Source organism: Octodon degus, unplaced genomic scaffold (genome assembly GCF_000260255.1).
Source record: "Octodon degus isolate 3935 unplaced genomic scaffold, OctDeg1.0 scaffold00012, whole genome shotgun sequence".
Classification (NCBI taxonomy): Eukaryota; Metazoa; Chordata; class Mammalia; order Rodentia; family Octodontidae; genus Octodon; species Octodon degus.
In genome coordinates, this window is record NW_004524588.1 from 5,387,198 (window position 1) to 5,404,474 (window position 17,277).

The window sequence follows — 17,277 nt, forward strand, 5'->3', positions numbered from 1 at the left end:
AGAGACAGAGACAGAGAAAAGAAAGAAAGAAAGAAAGAAAGAAGAAAGAAAGAAAGAAAGAAAGAAAGAAAGAAAGAAAGAAAGAAAGAAAGAAAGGCAGTCAAGAAACACTATGGGTATACATCTAAATGTTGCCAGAAAGTTTAGTTTTAGGAATTAAAAAACCACTTTGAAACTCTTTGACAAGTCTATTAACTGGTATTGTAAAATTTGTTTTTTCAAATTTATTTGGTTCTTGCAGGGTCACTTTACACAGCTCAGACTCATGGTGCTCCCCTTGCTATCAGCCCCCCTAGCACTGGGATTACAGGCATTCGCCACTAGGCCTGCTTGGACTCTGGCCAGTTTAGCCTGCCCTGGGGGTAGAGCTGGCAAGGCATATGGTACTGACAGATAGAACCCTGGTCCCTGCACTTGGCTAAGTTTATCTAAGTAGGAACTCTAGTCTGCTGAGCTATCTCACCAGCCTGGTACTGTAAAATTTCTGTATCATTAAGTTAATCAGAGCATGGTCTAGGCCTCATGTGGGAAATATTTCTAATTTTGAAAGACCCGAAGTAGGTATCAGACATATCTACTTCTGTAGATCTTGTCCTCAGCCCTGCCTCTCTGGTTCTTGCCTCCTCTCTGCTTCCCGGATGTCAGGAGATGGGCAGCAGCTCTCCATGGTGCTGGGCTTTACCACTGGCCCAGAAGCAATGGGGTCACCAAGCATGGTTGAAAGTATGAGCCAATTTTTCCCCCTCATTTTAAATTGCTATTCTCAAGTATTTTGGCATAGCAATGGAAACTGGCTAACACATCTGTTCATCTTTTAAAAACTAACAGACCACTTAGGGAACTAGAAATGCCCACAGCTTCTTACCCGGAGGGACCCTCTCTCGCAGTACTCTATCACCCCGAAGATCCTGGTATCAAGCTTCACGGTGCCATAGAACTTGGTCAGGTTGTAATAGTCACTCTGAAGCAGCTAGGAGAATAGGTGAATGTAAATAAACAAATCAGCCAGAAAAGGGTATCAACATAAAAATTCACATGCAAATAAAACATGTTTTGTTGGAGATCTTTGGGAAGATAGATTACACTTTGTAAACTGAATGTCAGTAGCTGTTTCTCACTGCACTATATCTTGTGCAACCTCTTTCCCTTTGGCAGTGGGGGGACTTGCCTGCAGACTCTAACTACTGTCAAGTAATGTCAGGGCCATAAGCCAAGACACCCTGGCAGGTTTCCAGACTGTCTCATGTCACCAAACCTCATCCCACCCAAGTCACAGGGAGCAATTTCTTAGTCTGAGGGTGTCTCTGTCAACATTCATAATAATAATTAACCGTACTCCACTGAGAAGGTCAGTGCTTAGGGAAAACAAAATGAAGCTAATTCTCAAAAGTGTGAAGTAAGGGACACGTACCTTGTTCAGTTCTATCTTCTGTTTCTCACTGAAATTGCCATCGCTGTGCTTGAGATCTCTGAGAATGACTCGCTGCAAAGACCAATTGAATTAAGGAGATGTTGTTGCACTGAATTACTTATATTCCCATTAGGATTTTTTTTATGTCCATTACACTGTAAGCTTTTTGGAGCAGTGACAGTATTTGCTTAATGTTTATTTCTCCAGTGCCTAGCACCTAGGACACAGTAGGCCTGGGTTTCTTGTAGAATAACCAAGGGAAATATAAAGAAGAAAGGAAAGAGCGAAGGAAGGAAGGATAGAGGCAGAAAGGAAGGAGCAAAACCCCTATATGGGATCCTCAAGAAGAACCCAAAATATAATTACTAGGGTTGCCCTGGGTGCTCTGAATCTCTTTCAGATTTCCTTTCTTTCCTATATTCCAGCCCTTCAAAATATGCAACTTGTCCTCCTACTTCCCTAGAATTACAGGTTTTATAGAAAGTCCTTGGCTTAGGGTCCTGACCATCCCTGTGAAGCTCAGAGCACATCCCATGGGGGCAAGTTGGGCACTGCCTCTGCCCTCTACTGCAAGGCTGGAGTGATGACCAGCAGGTCAGGAGGCCCAGAATGCACCCACCTGAAAGTTCAGAGAGAAGGTGGGTACTATAATCACCTTTTGGTCGTATTTGCACTGTCGCAGTCTTTGGATTGTATCTCGCCTCTTGTCATCATCAATCTGGCACAAGAAAACACTCGTTATTCCTGAGCTTCATGACTGCCCTGTCCACTGGTAGCCAAAGGTCAAAGCAGCTATGTCTGCTGTCTGCCCACTGGCATGCTGGGAAACTCCCAGAAGTACTTGCAACTGACTTGTTCTTTTTCTCCTGGTACTTACTTCTCACCCCAGTGACATTTTACTTCTCAGTACCCATCACTCCTGGCATTATTCTAGGGGTCCCTCCATTCCTCTCATAGCCCTACTTCATCTAGGGGTTATCTTTGCTTCCCTCTCTCCCCAGTTTCCTCCTACAGAGGATCCTTGCCTACAGCTAAACAGATGCCTCAGAGATGGATGCTGGAGAAAGATGATATGCATTTAAGTTGCAAATTCATGCCTAAAAGCTCAACTAGCAATGCAAATGAGATGACAAGATATCTAGGGTTGTAGGTACCAGAAGATCTGGGTTCAACCCAGAGTTATCAGATCATCTCATTTGTCAAAATTAAGTGATAATGTGGAGTTTCATATGCTATTTCATGACAGCTACATGTTGGCAAACTTTTTTTGAAGCTGTTAAATATTGAACACACACACACACACACACACACACACACACACACACCCCTTCACCAGACAGATAATTAGTCCTGATCTAAAGATAGAGTAAAGGTTGGGGACTAGTGTGTCTTCCAATACAATTCTCATAAAAATTTATGTTAAAATTTACAAGTCCATCATAAAATGTGAGTGAAATAAATTCTATCAAATCCCAAGTTTAGTTCCTGCCCAGCACAATGCAAATTAATAAATGTTGACATCAGCAAAGCCCTAAATGAGATACCTGCAGACATAAAGTCCTTAAATGAACAAAATTTTTATGTTGCTATTTAGGGAAAGTCTCCAGAATCCACGGAAGAATGGTTTGGAGCTGGATGTTCAAAAGTGGACTTTCAAGGGTCAGAAGACAGGGACTCCCAGGCCTAGGTCCATGACCTGTTACCCACTAAAGTGGAGACATCTTTCTCTCTCCATCCTCCCTCGCTAGCCATGTATGGAGATCCCCTGTTATCACAGGGACAGGTAGGGACTCCATATATCTCTAAGGGCTACCTTAGCTGCTGATTCAGTGCTTGCACTAGCAGGAACACCCTAACACATGAGGAAAGGGTCTCACAAACGCCACAATCAGGCCCAGCGGAATGTTACAGTGCCTAGCCCACTCCAGTGGTGCCATGAAAGCTAGACCCATACTTTTGTTAATGGCCCAGTAGTCATCTCCTTCATCAAACCAGTGCCCCCTTCAGCTTTCTTCTTTTTTTTTCTTTTCAAAGTTTTATTGATAAACATATAGCAATGAGACAGTTTCAAATCAAATCGAAAGTACAGTTTCAACAAATAATACACTGCATATATTCTTCTTAGTGGTTAATTGCTGTACAAGATGCGGACTTGTGATCCTACTTACAAACACCATTAGAACAAATCATTCTATTCATTAAGAGAATGCAATTATATATCTATCCCAACCACGTTGAATACACAGATACAAAATGGACATTCATAGGCATACCCCATTTTTTTAAGTTCCGTTGTTGAATATTATAGGTGTGTAAACTCAGCAAAATATTCTAAAAGAGTCCAGTAGCCCATAATAGCATTGGGTCTTCTGTTTAACTGGCAATGTCAGAAATTATTGACCTGAGTCCCCCACAGCTCAACCTAACAACATGGCTTTACTTCCTATATTTCGTCTTCATACTTTTCTACTGTTTTTTTTTTTAATTTTCTTTTTTTTTTTCTTCTTCTTAAGATAAAGCCCCTTTCCAGTTTGTTCTTAATTAAAGCTTTTGGCCTACTAATTAATGCTGTTGCCTCAATCTTAACTTCCACTGTCACTATGTCCTGTATCAATCCTAGAGACAGGAGCGCTCCACTCTGGAAAATCTCCTTGCCTTTTCCAAGTGTTAAACCAGAGAAGAAGCCCAGTGTGCTAGTGCACACTTGTAGTCCCAGCACTCTGGGAGGCTGAGTTGGGAGGATTGCAAATTTGAGTCTAGCTGGCACAAGTAGGTAACTTAGCAAGACCTTGTCTGAATGTAAAAAATAAGAAAGGGCTGGTTGATACAGTTCAGTGTGAAAGCATTGGGTTCAATCCCTAGTACTTGGCCTCCCCCAAACACTGCCAACATAAAACCTACATGCATTGTTTTGGTTTAGATCTAATGTGACTCCCAGCTTCTCATGGGTGTGGAAGGAGACTGTGTCCTGTGGGCACTGTTCTTCTGGGTGGGTCCATGCACCAGTGAGTTCAGTAGCTGAATGTGCTAAGAGGTGGGCCCAGCTGGAGAGGGCTCATGACTTGGATGTGTGTCCTCATTCCTGCCTCCTTCCCGCTCTCTCTGCCTCCTGGCTTGCATAATTTGAGAACCTTCTGTGCTGCTGTACTCCCTGGTTATCCTGCTTCTGCCTTGGAGTCCGCTGGCTCTGGACTGAAACTGTCATCCACGTAAACCTCTTGCCCTTTAAATTGTGTGTGCTGGGATGCACACACACACACACACACACACACGCATGCACACATGCACGCCAAGCAAGCCATTAGCCACTTTGAGTTCCTATGTAACAAATACAACTATAACTTACATAATTACAATTAGCTGCGTTTCAGCCAATCCCAGGCATCCAACTGATTACATCATGCTCAGATGAGGGAAACTTTTAACACTAAGTATTTCTTGTTAATTATTTAGGCCAGCAAGTTTTCTCTTTAAATATGTACTAGTCTGTGGCCTCTTACTGCAAGTTCCTGCAGGATCAATTCCACCCTGCCAGTTGCCGGAGAGAGACAGGGCTCTGGGAATAGAATATGTAAGTGTGAGGCTCCCAGGGCAGCCAAAGGGCCACTTTGGGGGGCAGAACACTTCTGGAGAAAGGAAGAGTGAGTCGACATAGATCTGGGAAGGGACCCGCGCATCAGAGGCAACATGCGGGACTCAGTTGATGGAGAGGCTCCGAGATAAAGCCGACGTTCGCTGCAACTTCTCGTTTGCTGCTTTTGTGCAGGGTGGGGGCATCTCAAAGCATACTGCCCTACCCCCTCTGCCCTGTGTGCAGAATCCCCATTATCCTTCTTGTGTAGGTGGAGGTGATCCAGTTCTTCTGGATCCGCTTTGGTATCAAAAGCCTCATGACTATCGTGTGTGGGAGTCATTGGGGTGGTCTCAGGCTTCACACTTTGACTCAATTCGAATTGTAGCTCCATTTCTGAAACTCCAGCCCTGTCACCCCAGGGGCTCAGGGAAAGATGAAGTGAGTTGACATGCCCGATGCTTACTATGTGCTCAGTAACTCAGTCCCCAGCTCAGCGCACCCAGGGGCGGGGCCAGAGCAGCATATGGTGCTGGGAATCGAACCTTAGTCCCTGCGCTTGCCAGTCAGGTGCTTAGTCTGCTGAGCTATCTTGCCAGCCCTTTGGAGGCCATTTATAATGTTGGTTACTGATTTTATTTCCAAGGTGAGGGAGTGTGATGGTTTATATACAAAGAGGTCTCCCATGGGCTTGTGTCAAGAGCTTGATCCCCACGATCAAGAGGTGAGGACTAAAGAAGTGACTGGATGTGAGGGCTTTAGCTTCTTCTGTGGATTATTAACCCACCGATGTGAGCACACTGTGCTGGCATTATTGGCAGGTGAAGGTGACAGGAGGAGGCGCCTGGCTGAAGGAAGTGGACCACGGGCCGTAACCTTGGGGACCACAACTGGTGCCCACTTCCTTCCTCTCTTGTTTTCTCCCTTTCTCTCTGCTTGAGGTAAACTTCATCACACCCTTCTGCCTCACCACAGAGGTAAAGCAGTGGAGCTGCATGGGCTGGGACCTTGAAGCTGAGCCACAGTAAATCTTTTTTCTCTTAAGTTGTTTCTGTCAAGTATTTTGTCATAGCGAAGGAAAGCTGACCATCACAGGGAGAATGTGGGGACTGCTTTCTTGAGCAGTAATCAGTGTAAGTGATAGCTCTTTGGTGTGATCAGTGTTCCAGGTACAGGGAATTTCACAAGTCCTAAACATTCCTATATTGTTTCCTGGACAAATTCCCAGTAAATGCCTTTCTTGGAAAAATAAAAAGAAAAGTAGTACTAGTAGTACTAGTTTCTTTTCTTCATTAGTTTCTTTTCTTCTTTTCTTTTTTTTTGGTATTACGAATCAAATTCAGCATCTTGTGCTTGCCAGGCAGACCCTGTACCACTAAGATACATCCCCAGCCCCTGTACTACTAATTTCCATCAGTTTTTTTTTAAATTATTTATTTTATTATTATTATTTTTTAATGTATTTGGTTGTTGCAGGGTCTTGCTATGCAGCTCAGACTCATGGTGATCCTCCTGCTCTCAGCCTCCCCAGTGCTGGGATTATAGGCGCGCACCACTACGTCCAGACTCTGGTCAGCTCAGCCTGCCCTGACGGCAGGGCTGGGCGTGGGTTGTGGTGCCAGGGATCAAACTGTGGTCCCTGTGCTTGCCTAAGCTTGCCTAAGCAGGCACTTTAGTCTTCTGAGCTATCTCACTGGCGCCCTCCATCAGCTTATTGAAAAGAACAGTTAATATTTATTTTTTGACCAATTTTACATGCTTATATCTGGTAATCTGAATAACTACTTTGAAGACAACAATCTATAATATAACTATTGCTGAATTTCTATCATCTTGGTTTTTGAAATTCTGCATTGTTTCCAATTTTTTATTACTTTTTATTTTCTTTAAAATGTAAATTATTTTAATAGTGTGAGATAAAATAAAATAGTCTCTGCTGTGTTTAGAAAAGATGGCTTTCTCTTCTAGGTCAGAGGCTAAGAAGGGTTTCACCATATCTCAGTCTCCACTCAGGTGTTAACTGGGTAATTGACTGGCATTTAGGACAATCTAGAGAAAGACAAGACGCTGATAAGCAGTGAACATGGAAGCCTTGGATTTAAAACAAGCTCAACACATTCCCTATTGTCAAAGTCTTGTCAAACACCTGGAGAATTGCTCCAGTCATCAGGAAAATCTGGCCTTACCTTCAGGCTGACATGGTTAGTCTCATTGGTCTCCAGAGGAAAGATATTTTCAGGAGGGATGTGGGACCATTTTTTCTGACGAAGCTCATTGTCTCTTTTATATTTTCTGTGAGAGGAATAGAGTCAGTCCATAGGTTTTCATTAGTACCTGTGCTATTCAGCTCCTAAATGCCAGGAGAAACTGTGGAGCCTGGAATCCTTGGGTAGCCGTGAGGAAGGTGAGGAAGGCTACCTCGGGGCTGTGGCTCTGTGCTCACACAGGAAGGTGCTGGCCACTAATAGACCAAGAGGACTCCTGACAGGCTTTTGTCTTCTCTGTTTTCATGTCACTTTTCTAGGTCTTTGACTAAAATAAAGGATCTGAACTGATGCCAGGAAGGAGTAAGGAAAAATATCAAAATGATAATCTGAGAGGCAGAAAAATTATTAAATTTTAAACTACCAGTCAATGCACCAGATTCCTATGCATCTGTGCTTTGAAGAAATGTTTAGAGAAAATGGAAAAGTATTGAGAAAAGTAAAATTTGTCCCAACATACAAAATGCTCTTAATTTTTTGAATCCTTTCTTTCAGATGGTACAGAAGGAGGATTTTTGAGTCCTAGAGGGGCACACATTTTTTAATATGTGTAAAATGTTTCATATTGCTCATAATTTTATAGAATCATAGAAAGCTATTATTTTGTTCATTTTTCTTCTTTCTTTTTTAATGTATTTGGTACAGGATCTCACTATGCAGCTTGGACTCATAGTGATCTTCCTGTTTCAGACTCCCCAATGCTGGGATTATAGGCATGCGCCATCACGCCCAGTCTCTTTGGCTGGCTCAGTGTGCCGGGGGAGGGGCTGGCACAACATATGATGCTGGGGATCGAACTCTGGTCCCTGTGCTTGCTTAGGCAGGCACTTAGTCTGCTGAGCTATCTCATAGCCTCCTCGCCTTTCTTTTGAGACACATTCTTGCTGTGTAGTGCAGGCTAGCCTTGAGTTCACCATGTAGCCTACACTGGCCTTGAACTCTTGCCTTTGCCTCCTGAGTGCTGGGATCACAAGCGTTCACTACCATGCCCACCTAGTTTTTTCTTATTGTGTAGTTTTTCTTTTACTTATTCTTATCGTTTTATATGAGTTCTTTATGTGTTCTGTAAAACAAATCCTTTGTCCTTTTGTATTGTTAATACCTTCCAATTTTCTGTTTATTTTAACTTTGCTATATGGAAATTTTTAATATTATTATGAGCCTGTTTTTTTGTCTTCTATGGCTTTTCTTTTCATCTTGACTAAGATGTACTTTTAAAAACATATAGCTTGAAATCATATAGCTCTTTCCTATTAATTTCTTCTAAATTTTGAGGTTTGATTTTCACATGTAGGTCTTTAACACTTAAAACTCTACATGGAATGAACTATGCTTTTGTATATTGCTTTGGGTAGAGATTCAATTTTATTTTTTATGTGTAGAAAGGCTACTGTACCAACATCATGTTCTAATTGTGCTATAGCGTCATCTCTGCCACACTCCAAATTCCCATACTCCCTTGAGTCTGGTTCTGGAACAGTATCCTTTTCCACTGAACTATTTGTCGCTTCTGGATCTTGCCTTCACTTTTTAGTCATTTGGCAAATTCCGGCTTACCTTCTCTAGGTCATTCATATGTCTTTCTTAATATTCCTTGGCCAGCAATGGTTACTCTGCTGTCCATCCATCTAACTCTGAGAATTCCTCTATTAATTGCATACAAAGCAGCTTACATTGATCAATGATGACCCAAAGATCTACAGGCAAGGAGGAAAACACAAGGCCAGCGATGGCTGCCATCTTTGTGCCCCAGGAGCCTCTTGGGGGTCCACATAACCAACTGCCATTCACACTGAATTAGATGACTCCTAGATCACTCACCGACTCCTTGAGTGGGCTGTCATAATGTAAAGTTACATGAGTAATACTTGTTTGCCTCTGGAGACTCCAGCCATTAGAAAGCCCTATCTCTGCTTCCTAGGCTTAGACACAATGGGAAATACCTGTCACTTGTGTCTTGTCATTTGCTCCTACCTTAAGATGACGTCCACATGGACTTCATTTCCAAGTGAAATTCTGGGTTCTGCTTACTCTTGTCTAAATGGCCACATTATAGCCTGTAGCTTATCTGTTTGTGTGCACGCGCGCGTGTGTGTGTGTTTTGTGTGTGTGTGGTCTTAGGGATTGAACCATCTTTTTCTAAGAAATATTTTAACTTTGAGATAGAGTCTTACTAAATCACTAGGTTGGGTAGCCTGAGTTGAAACTTATGATCCTCCTGCCTCAGCTTCCTGGGGCGCTGGGGTTACAGGCATGCACCACCATACCTGCTGTGTTCTGTATGTAACACACACAGGCAAGAAAGTGGTGTCATAATCCACAAACATCTTTTAGTAAATACTGTTTCTACTCAAGTTAATAAGGAAAACTCAAATAGAAAAGGCATGGAACTGATGGTCAGAAAACCTGAGTTCTGGCTCTCCATACTACCGGGTGATATGACTGTAAATTTTTCTCTCCCGGTAGTAAGACTGATTTACAACTGAAGATTTCTAAATCTTCTGCTAGCCTAAGTATTATGTACTGCAATGATTTCTAGATCTTGCACAACATACCAATAAAACAATGAAAATAACTATTTTCATTTATGTAACGCTTAGTATGTATCAGTCTCTACGCAGTCTCCTAGCAGCTCAGAGGAGAAAACTGAAGCTAATAACCTGCTTATGTTGCTAAGCAACAGGCTTAGGTGCACACAGCTGGCAAGTCACACAACTGGGATTTGAGTCTCAGCCTATGACTCCAGGCTCTAGTGGCCCCACCCACGCAGTAATGTCCTGCCCCAGTATAGTTTTTGATGCAGAAGGCCTTCAGGATCTCGGGTCTGCCTAAGGGTGGCTTTGTAAGCACACGTGGGCAACAGAAGCCAGACCTCCCCCACCCTCCACCTCTCTGAAGGCGGCGCCCTGAGGGGAGGAGCGGAGGTACCTCAGCACCAGGAGAGCAATGAACAGGACCAGCACCACAGCCCCCGCGAGCGTGAAGACAGCGATCATCAGGATTTGCGGGCCTGCGGCAGGAAAGACAACAGGTGCCACGTTAGCAGGATCTTTGATGGGGAAGACAAAAGGGCACCCAAAGTTTAGGTCATATAGTATAATTGTGAAAGAGGGAAAAGAGACCCCTATTGACAAATAATTATCTTTTATTAACTTCTTCATGGGTAATAGATGTCCCGAGTCCCCAGACTCAAAGAAATTTATCTGGCATTTGCTGGGGGAAAGTGGTTTAATTTCAGTTCTCCTTGTAGCCTATGGGCCTCTTTTATTTCTAACATGAACAACCAAATATTGCAAGAACAGAAAGTGGTTTCCAGCACACAGGTAATTTTGGTGGTGGAAGTCTACCTGGTGTCATTGAAACCTTGTACCTGAAGAGACCCCACGGAGAAGCAATAGACATTTTTACATACAAGTCACACATGGACAGCTGAGTGTGGTGGCAGACAACTCTCACCCCAGCATTCAGGAGGCAGGAGGATCACTGCGAGTTCAAGACCTGCCTGGGCTACAAAGTGAGCTCAAAGCCAGTCTCAACTGCTTTGTGTAGTGAGACCCTGCCTCAAAAAGGCTAAAACAAAGGACACACATGGCAAACAAAGTAAGTCAGCGCAGAACATTAGATGGCAGTGTTGACAGCTGGCTCTGCCCAGATTCTCTAGGCTACTGGGCAAAGTCAACAATGACTATAATTTCATTAAAACAGTGGCTGAGAGATGGAGTAAGAAGAGAAACTCACAAAGAGTAAGTGGAAACTAGGAAAATATGGATGTCAACAAACTTTTGTCAACCTAGATGGGGAGTGAATTTGTGACGCATTGTGTCTCGGCTCTTGCGTCTTCCCTGTGAAGATCTGATGGGAGCTCCACAGAGCGGAACTCGCTCAGAAAGCAGCAGCTCTTAGCAAGCTCCTTGGTGGGTTACGGCACCGCACACTGTAAAGAAAGCTAACTTTTATTAATAAGGGCAGTATGCTTGGGAGAGCTCCAAGGTCAGCTGCCAGTAATGAAAATACACCTTCAAGAAGTGGAGGCAGATAGTACCTCAAGAGGGCTGAAGGCTGGTATTTCTTTGGTTTTCCCAGAACTTAAAGAGCGGTCAGACTTCTTCTAGTCAAAGGTATCTCTATTCTCACTTAGAGAAGGGGGACAATGTGGGTCTTCACTAGAACGGTGTGGTGGCCCAAGTCCACGGGGAGGGCCAACACTGTAACGTGAATGTGTGCAGGTAAGCCTCACTGGACATCAGGGGCAACACAAGCTTGCACAGAGTTAGCGCCCAGAGTGTGGCTGTGTGAGCCCCACAGTGGTGAGACTGGGTGAGGGGAGACTTGCAGGGGACTTGTGCTTCTCTTAGGAAATTTGGGGACCCCCAACTGAGGAGATTACACCCCTGTCTTTTGTTTTGCACAATTTCTTCTCTGGGCTCAGCTGCCAGCATCCCCCTTCCTGCTCTCCCATGGCTCAATGCTTATGACCAGACCCTACCCAAGGGCACACCACAGCAGGGTCCAAGACCCCAAAGGCCCACGGCCTGGGGCGAAGGCAGGAAGGGCACAACACTGCCCCCTACAGGATGTTGCCGCTCAAACCCCATGGGGTCTATGTGGATTCCTGTTGGACTATGAAGCTGCGGGCTCAAAATGGAATAAAATTAACTTCAAGCAAAAGGTAAAATGTATAAGAAACTAGAAAATAATGGGAAAATGCTAAAGAAGACACATTTTTTCTTATAAGAAAGAGGGAAGGAGGGAGGGAGAGGGAGAGAGAGAGAGACAGAGACAGAGATACAGAGACAGAGAGACAGACAGACAGAGACTGAAAGACCTAACACCTTATCAGAAACTCTATGGAAAAATGTTCAAGAAAGAAATAGTCCAAAATTGAAACAGAATAAAGTGTAGATTGATTTAAAGGCTAGATTTAGATTCTAAATATTTAGAATAAATATTTAGAAATTTTAAAATTAATAAATAATAAATATTTAAAAATTTTTAAAAAGGAGGCTCTTTTTTCTTTATTACAAAATGGAGATATTGGTGTCATATAGAAGGAAAGGTTATGCATATACTATTTAGCCTTACAGAAAAGATATCTAAGTCACTACATATATACAATCTTCTTGAAACAAGGTTTCACTGCAGTTCAGCCAGGCCTTGAACTCACTTTGTACCCTGGGCTGGCCACAAAGAGATCCTCCTGCCTCAGTTTCCAAAGTGCTGGGATCACAGGCATGTGCCACCACTCTCAGACTTGGGCCATAATATTAACAAGTGTGTTTACTAGTTTTAAACTTACAAAATCAATTTACACATAAACTAGAAAGAACTAAAATATTTTTATCAAAGAAATATTATAAATCTTTATAAATTATAGAAAAATATATATAAAAGTTTGGGAGGCAAAAAGGGGAGAGAACAAAGGATGGGGCCCTAATCATTTCATTTCACAAAGTGAGGAAAAAAAAAGATACTTTATATATAGTTGATAGGACAGCAGTAGAAACCCATACATACTAATTAAAAATGACAAAGGTATCTCAATTGGTATCTCAGCAAGGGTGGGGGGCAAGGCCTGCCCGCAGGCCTAGGGATCAATACCCCACACACTCATACACACATCTGCTTTAATCCACTGAGCTATTTGGCCGGCCCTATCTGATAAATATCTTGACCAAAAGATAAAACTACTAGAAAGAAAGAGGGCTACTGAAGATGGACTAAGGCTTTGTTTATCAGTACAAACAACAACAAAAGCAACATCCAAAGTTTAGGAAGGAAAAACATAATCATGTTACTTAGAGATAAGTAAAGCCAAAGTGACCAAGAGACCAGTGGTGCACACGGGAAGGTCGGCCATACTTGTTTTCTGTCGTGAGCGTTCCTACCCCTAGGCTTGAAATACACATGCATGGATTTTTCATTGCTAAAAGGATAACCAGCAAAGGTGCTCCTGAAGAGGCGGTAGCAGGCTCTGTTTATTAGGCAGCACCCCACCCTCACCTCACTGATTTCTTATCACGCTACCAATGCAAAGACTCTGCACGGACGTAGTCCTTTGGCTTGGCACCTAGTAAAGAAACCAAAGCTAAGGGGCTGAATGAAAGAAATAGCCGAATAAAAGCTTGGGCCTGCCCGCTTTCCTGAGAAGAGACAAGGAGAAGATGCCCAAATATTAAAACACATAAACTCATATTAAAAACAACAACAAAAAACCTCAGATGCCATTAGACTTGTCGCGTATGTCATATGATTTTTTAAATTCTTCTTTTGTTGAACTTTGTTCTTGTAATGACTTAACCCTCTAATGAGGAACTAGGTTTAGCTTGGGGTAATTATTGCAGGACTGTCTATACGGGGGCACTGACGGCTTTCTATTTTACTACCACGTGACTTTGCCTTTGATTACCTGTTTTGTGCTAAAAGGAAAAAAAAAATCAACAATAAAAATGAGAGCTGTGGGCTGGGGAGATAGCTCGGTAGTCTAAGCGCCTGCCCAGCAAGCAAAGGACCCAGGCCAGATCCCCATGCTGAGTGGCCGCCGAAACCGGACATGGTGGCGCTGTAATCCCAGCGCTGCGGAGGCTGGGACAGGAGGATCATGAGTCTGAGCTGCATAGTAAGACCCAGTATTAAATAAATTTAAAGAAAAACGTGAAAAGCAAATGTGAGCTGTGAATTTGTCTTCTCATTTGGGAAAAAGTAAACACATACCTTTGGAGTTCGAGGTGCACTGTGGGCACACGGGTCGATGGTGAATTTGTAACCAACATCATCACTTCTGTCACTATCATTACCGTTGCTCACTCACCACCATCACCCCCCCACACACACACACACAAAGCAAGAGAGTGTGTAAGTCATTCGAATTCAACGGTGTGGATGGTTGCACACACAGCTCCCTAAAAGTGCACATTTCCTAGGCTCGCGCGTGAGTTGCAGGAAGTGGGGTGACCCTTCCAACTATCTCGATCCCTGTCTGCCTTCTACTGAATGAGCATCTAACTGCACTAGACTCTATGTGTAGTTTACATGGACTATTTAAACATAACACATGCCATCTAAATACAGCAGTTTTAAATTCAGCACCCTTGTTTAGTTTTGCTCAAGCAAGTCTCAGCAGCACAGTAGTTCTAAGATTAAGCTTCTTCTGCCCTCTGTTGGCGACTGAGGTCATTGCAGTCTCTTCGCCTTCGCACAATAAATGCAGGATGACCCGGTAAGGTCATGAGACATAGTTTGAAGGTACTCCTTTAAATCTCCTAATTTAATACAAGGAAGAAAACCCGACTTCAAAAAAAAGAGAAATACTAAAATACAACTATTTGTTGTATTTGTATATTAGTCATATACAGCTAAAATTTACACATTGTATATGAGCTCTGGAGTCCTGTGTGAAAATATATTCATTCATTCATTCAGTGGTTCCAAGGCACTGCGTTGGGTTGGAGATAGCAACAGACAATGATTCCTATACTTATAAACCATATGGGACAAAAGGTGTGAAACTGAACACATGATGCCGTACTTGATGTCGAATAGGGTAAAAGCAAGATTAATAACCCGGGATGCTAAGAAAGCAGCTTAGAAATATGCAATACAAGTTGAATTTTGAAGATGAGTGGATATTTACCAATTGCGCCTGGGAATACGCAATTCTAAGCAAAAGGTGGAGCTTGAGGAGGGACAAAGCTGCGTGAAGCTAACAACTCTCTCTAGTAGGAGGAAGCTGAGAGAGTGGGGAAGGAACTTGGAGTAGGACGGGAGATAAGGCTGGAGAGGTGGGGGATAATGAAGGTCAGGTGCTATCTAAAGCCATCTGGACCTCATTTGGTGGAGGGGAGCCACCGCCGGAGATGCTGGCGAGGCCCAGGGAGCACTCGGGTTTCCCTTCGGTGGCCCTGTGCGTTGGTTTGGAGGGAGAAACAAGAAACAGATGATGAAGGTCTAGATGAGGACAGAAACCAAATGGGCACTGTCTCTGTGGTTGTGTCCCAGACAATTAGGACAATGTTTGATGCTAAGTAAATCCTTTTTCAATGAGTGAAGAGGCTGCACTGATTTATCACCCAGATAAAAGGCTCTGTTACTCCGTTGGCAGTTGTGTGCACAGGTAGTGGCCAGGCATACCTTATTTATATACTATTTCGAAGACTGAGTTGTTTTACTACAAAGTATAAAGCTAAAGGTAATAACTGTTAAATAATTTGAAAGGCTCTGGTGGAGGTTTCTACTTACAGATGGGTTGATGTAGCCCAGGGTGCTAGAATGTCTCTGTGGTACATAATATGAATTATTTCTTTTAAGTAAATAAGGAGAGTTCTCAAGGGTTGCTTTTGACAAGGTCACCGTTTTACAACTGCCGAGCTTCTATTCTATAATCAAACACTTAGAGACTTTAAAGGCATTAAAAATACACAATGTCACCGACGGCCATCAGTAGAAGAAGGAAACCAAAATTACATCAGAAAGTTATGAAAGGAAAAGTAGAGTTTCAGCCGTCCATGAGAAAAGAAATACACTTCAGAATTCAAGTCTGATCTATAACTTGGAAACTTGAAGATGCTTCCAGGGATAATAAAGTCTGTTTAAAAAATTCAAGCTAGTGCTGGGGAATGGCTCAGTGGAATAAGTGCTTCCCCGGCAAGTGTAAGGGTCTGAGTTCAATCCCAAGTTCCACCAAAAAAAATTAAAAAATAAAAAATTCAAGCTAAAGTATAGTGATAATAAAATTGAAGTCAGATGTGGGTTGTTTTCTGCTTTAAAAGAAAAATGCTTCATGCACCTACAAATGGCAATGGAATACCCTTCCCTGACAAAACTAAACAATAAAGGGGATATAAATAAAGGGCCATTTTGTATCTGTATATACAAATAGGATAGATACACAGCTCCTTTCTCTTAATTCAATGAGAAGAAAGATTTATACTAATAGTGTTTGGACAAAATGTCATATCCGCATCTTGTACTTTGAATAGCCACTACGAAGACAACAATATGCAATGTAGTAATTATTGAAACTATCCTATTAATCAATTTTGAAACTGTCCTATTGCTGTTTGTTTCTCAATAAAATTAATTTAAAAAATGATCACAAAGCAAGATATTATCTATGTTGGGATTGGAATTATGCAGCCAATATGCACATGAATGGAAGTTGGAAGACAATATGTATAAAAATATATATAATAATATCCTAGTATGCTGATAGTGTGTAAAATTCCATTTTGTCATTTCCCTTGTTGTTTCATATATAAAATAAACAAAAATCATAGTAAAAAAAAGAAAAATACAAATTCATACCCCTCCTCCTCTCTGTCTCTATCTGTTTCTGTCTCTGTCTCTCTCTGTCTCTCTCTCTGTCTCTCTGTCCCTCTGTCTCTCTGTCTCTCTGTCTGTCTGTCTGTCTCTCTCTCTCTCGCTCTCTCTCTCCATATATATATTATAATATAATATATATATATATATATATATATATTAGAGTAGGACAAATTTATTGAGAGAAAGCAAGCTTTTGTTTGAGAGGGACAGAAGGAGCCCCAGAAAGTGGGCTGCCCACCAACCCTGCTTCTCAAGGTTGATTTACTGAGCAAAACTGCAATATGAGGTGGGCTTAAGTTAGGACGGAACCATGACCAATCAACAAGATCATGAACAAGCACAGTCCCTTGGGCAGCGTTGATCCCGTGGCAAATGACAGGATGGACGTACAAAACTATGATCAAGCAATAAGACTGCCACAAGCATGGTCGCTAGGGGTAATACTGATGCACTGGGGAACAAATGGGAAAGCAACCTTGTAGCACATGGGCAGACAGACTTTCCTGGAGGGGTGGCTACGCAGAGTTGGTCCCCAACCCCAATATGCCTGGCGCCAACTTAGAACATCAATCACTGCTGTTCATCCCTAGCCTTTTTGCTTTAATAAATTACTAATGCCTTTTTTTCCATAATTTTATTGATAAACAAATAGCAATGAGACAGTTTCAAATCAAATTGGTAGGACAGTTTCAATAATCAACACACTGCATACA

The 17,277-nt window shown here is 42.4% G+C and overlaps 1 protein-coding gene across 2 annotated transcripts in view; it reads right to left on the reverse strand.

Moving 5' to 3' along the window:
- The window catches only part of Gucy2c (guanylate cyclase 2C), a 98,076-nt gene that overhangs the window by 33,307 nt on the left and 47,492 nt on the right, over positions 1-17,277 (reverse strand). For both annotated transcript variants that reach the window (XM_004626086.2, XM_023709592.1), the window contains 5 exons: positions 10,175-10,256; positions 7,169-7,274; positions 2,067-2,129; positions 1,412-1,483; positions 866-970 (listed from right to left, as the gene is read on the reverse strand). In XM_004626086.2, coding sequence (XP_004626143.1) covers positions 866-970; positions 1,412-1,483; positions 2,067-2,129; positions 7,169-7,274; positions 10,175-10,256 — 428 coding nt within the window. The remainder of the gene's footprint in view (positions 1-865; positions 971-1,411; positions 1,484-2,066; positions 2,130-7,168; positions 7,275-10,174; positions 10,257-17,277) is intronic.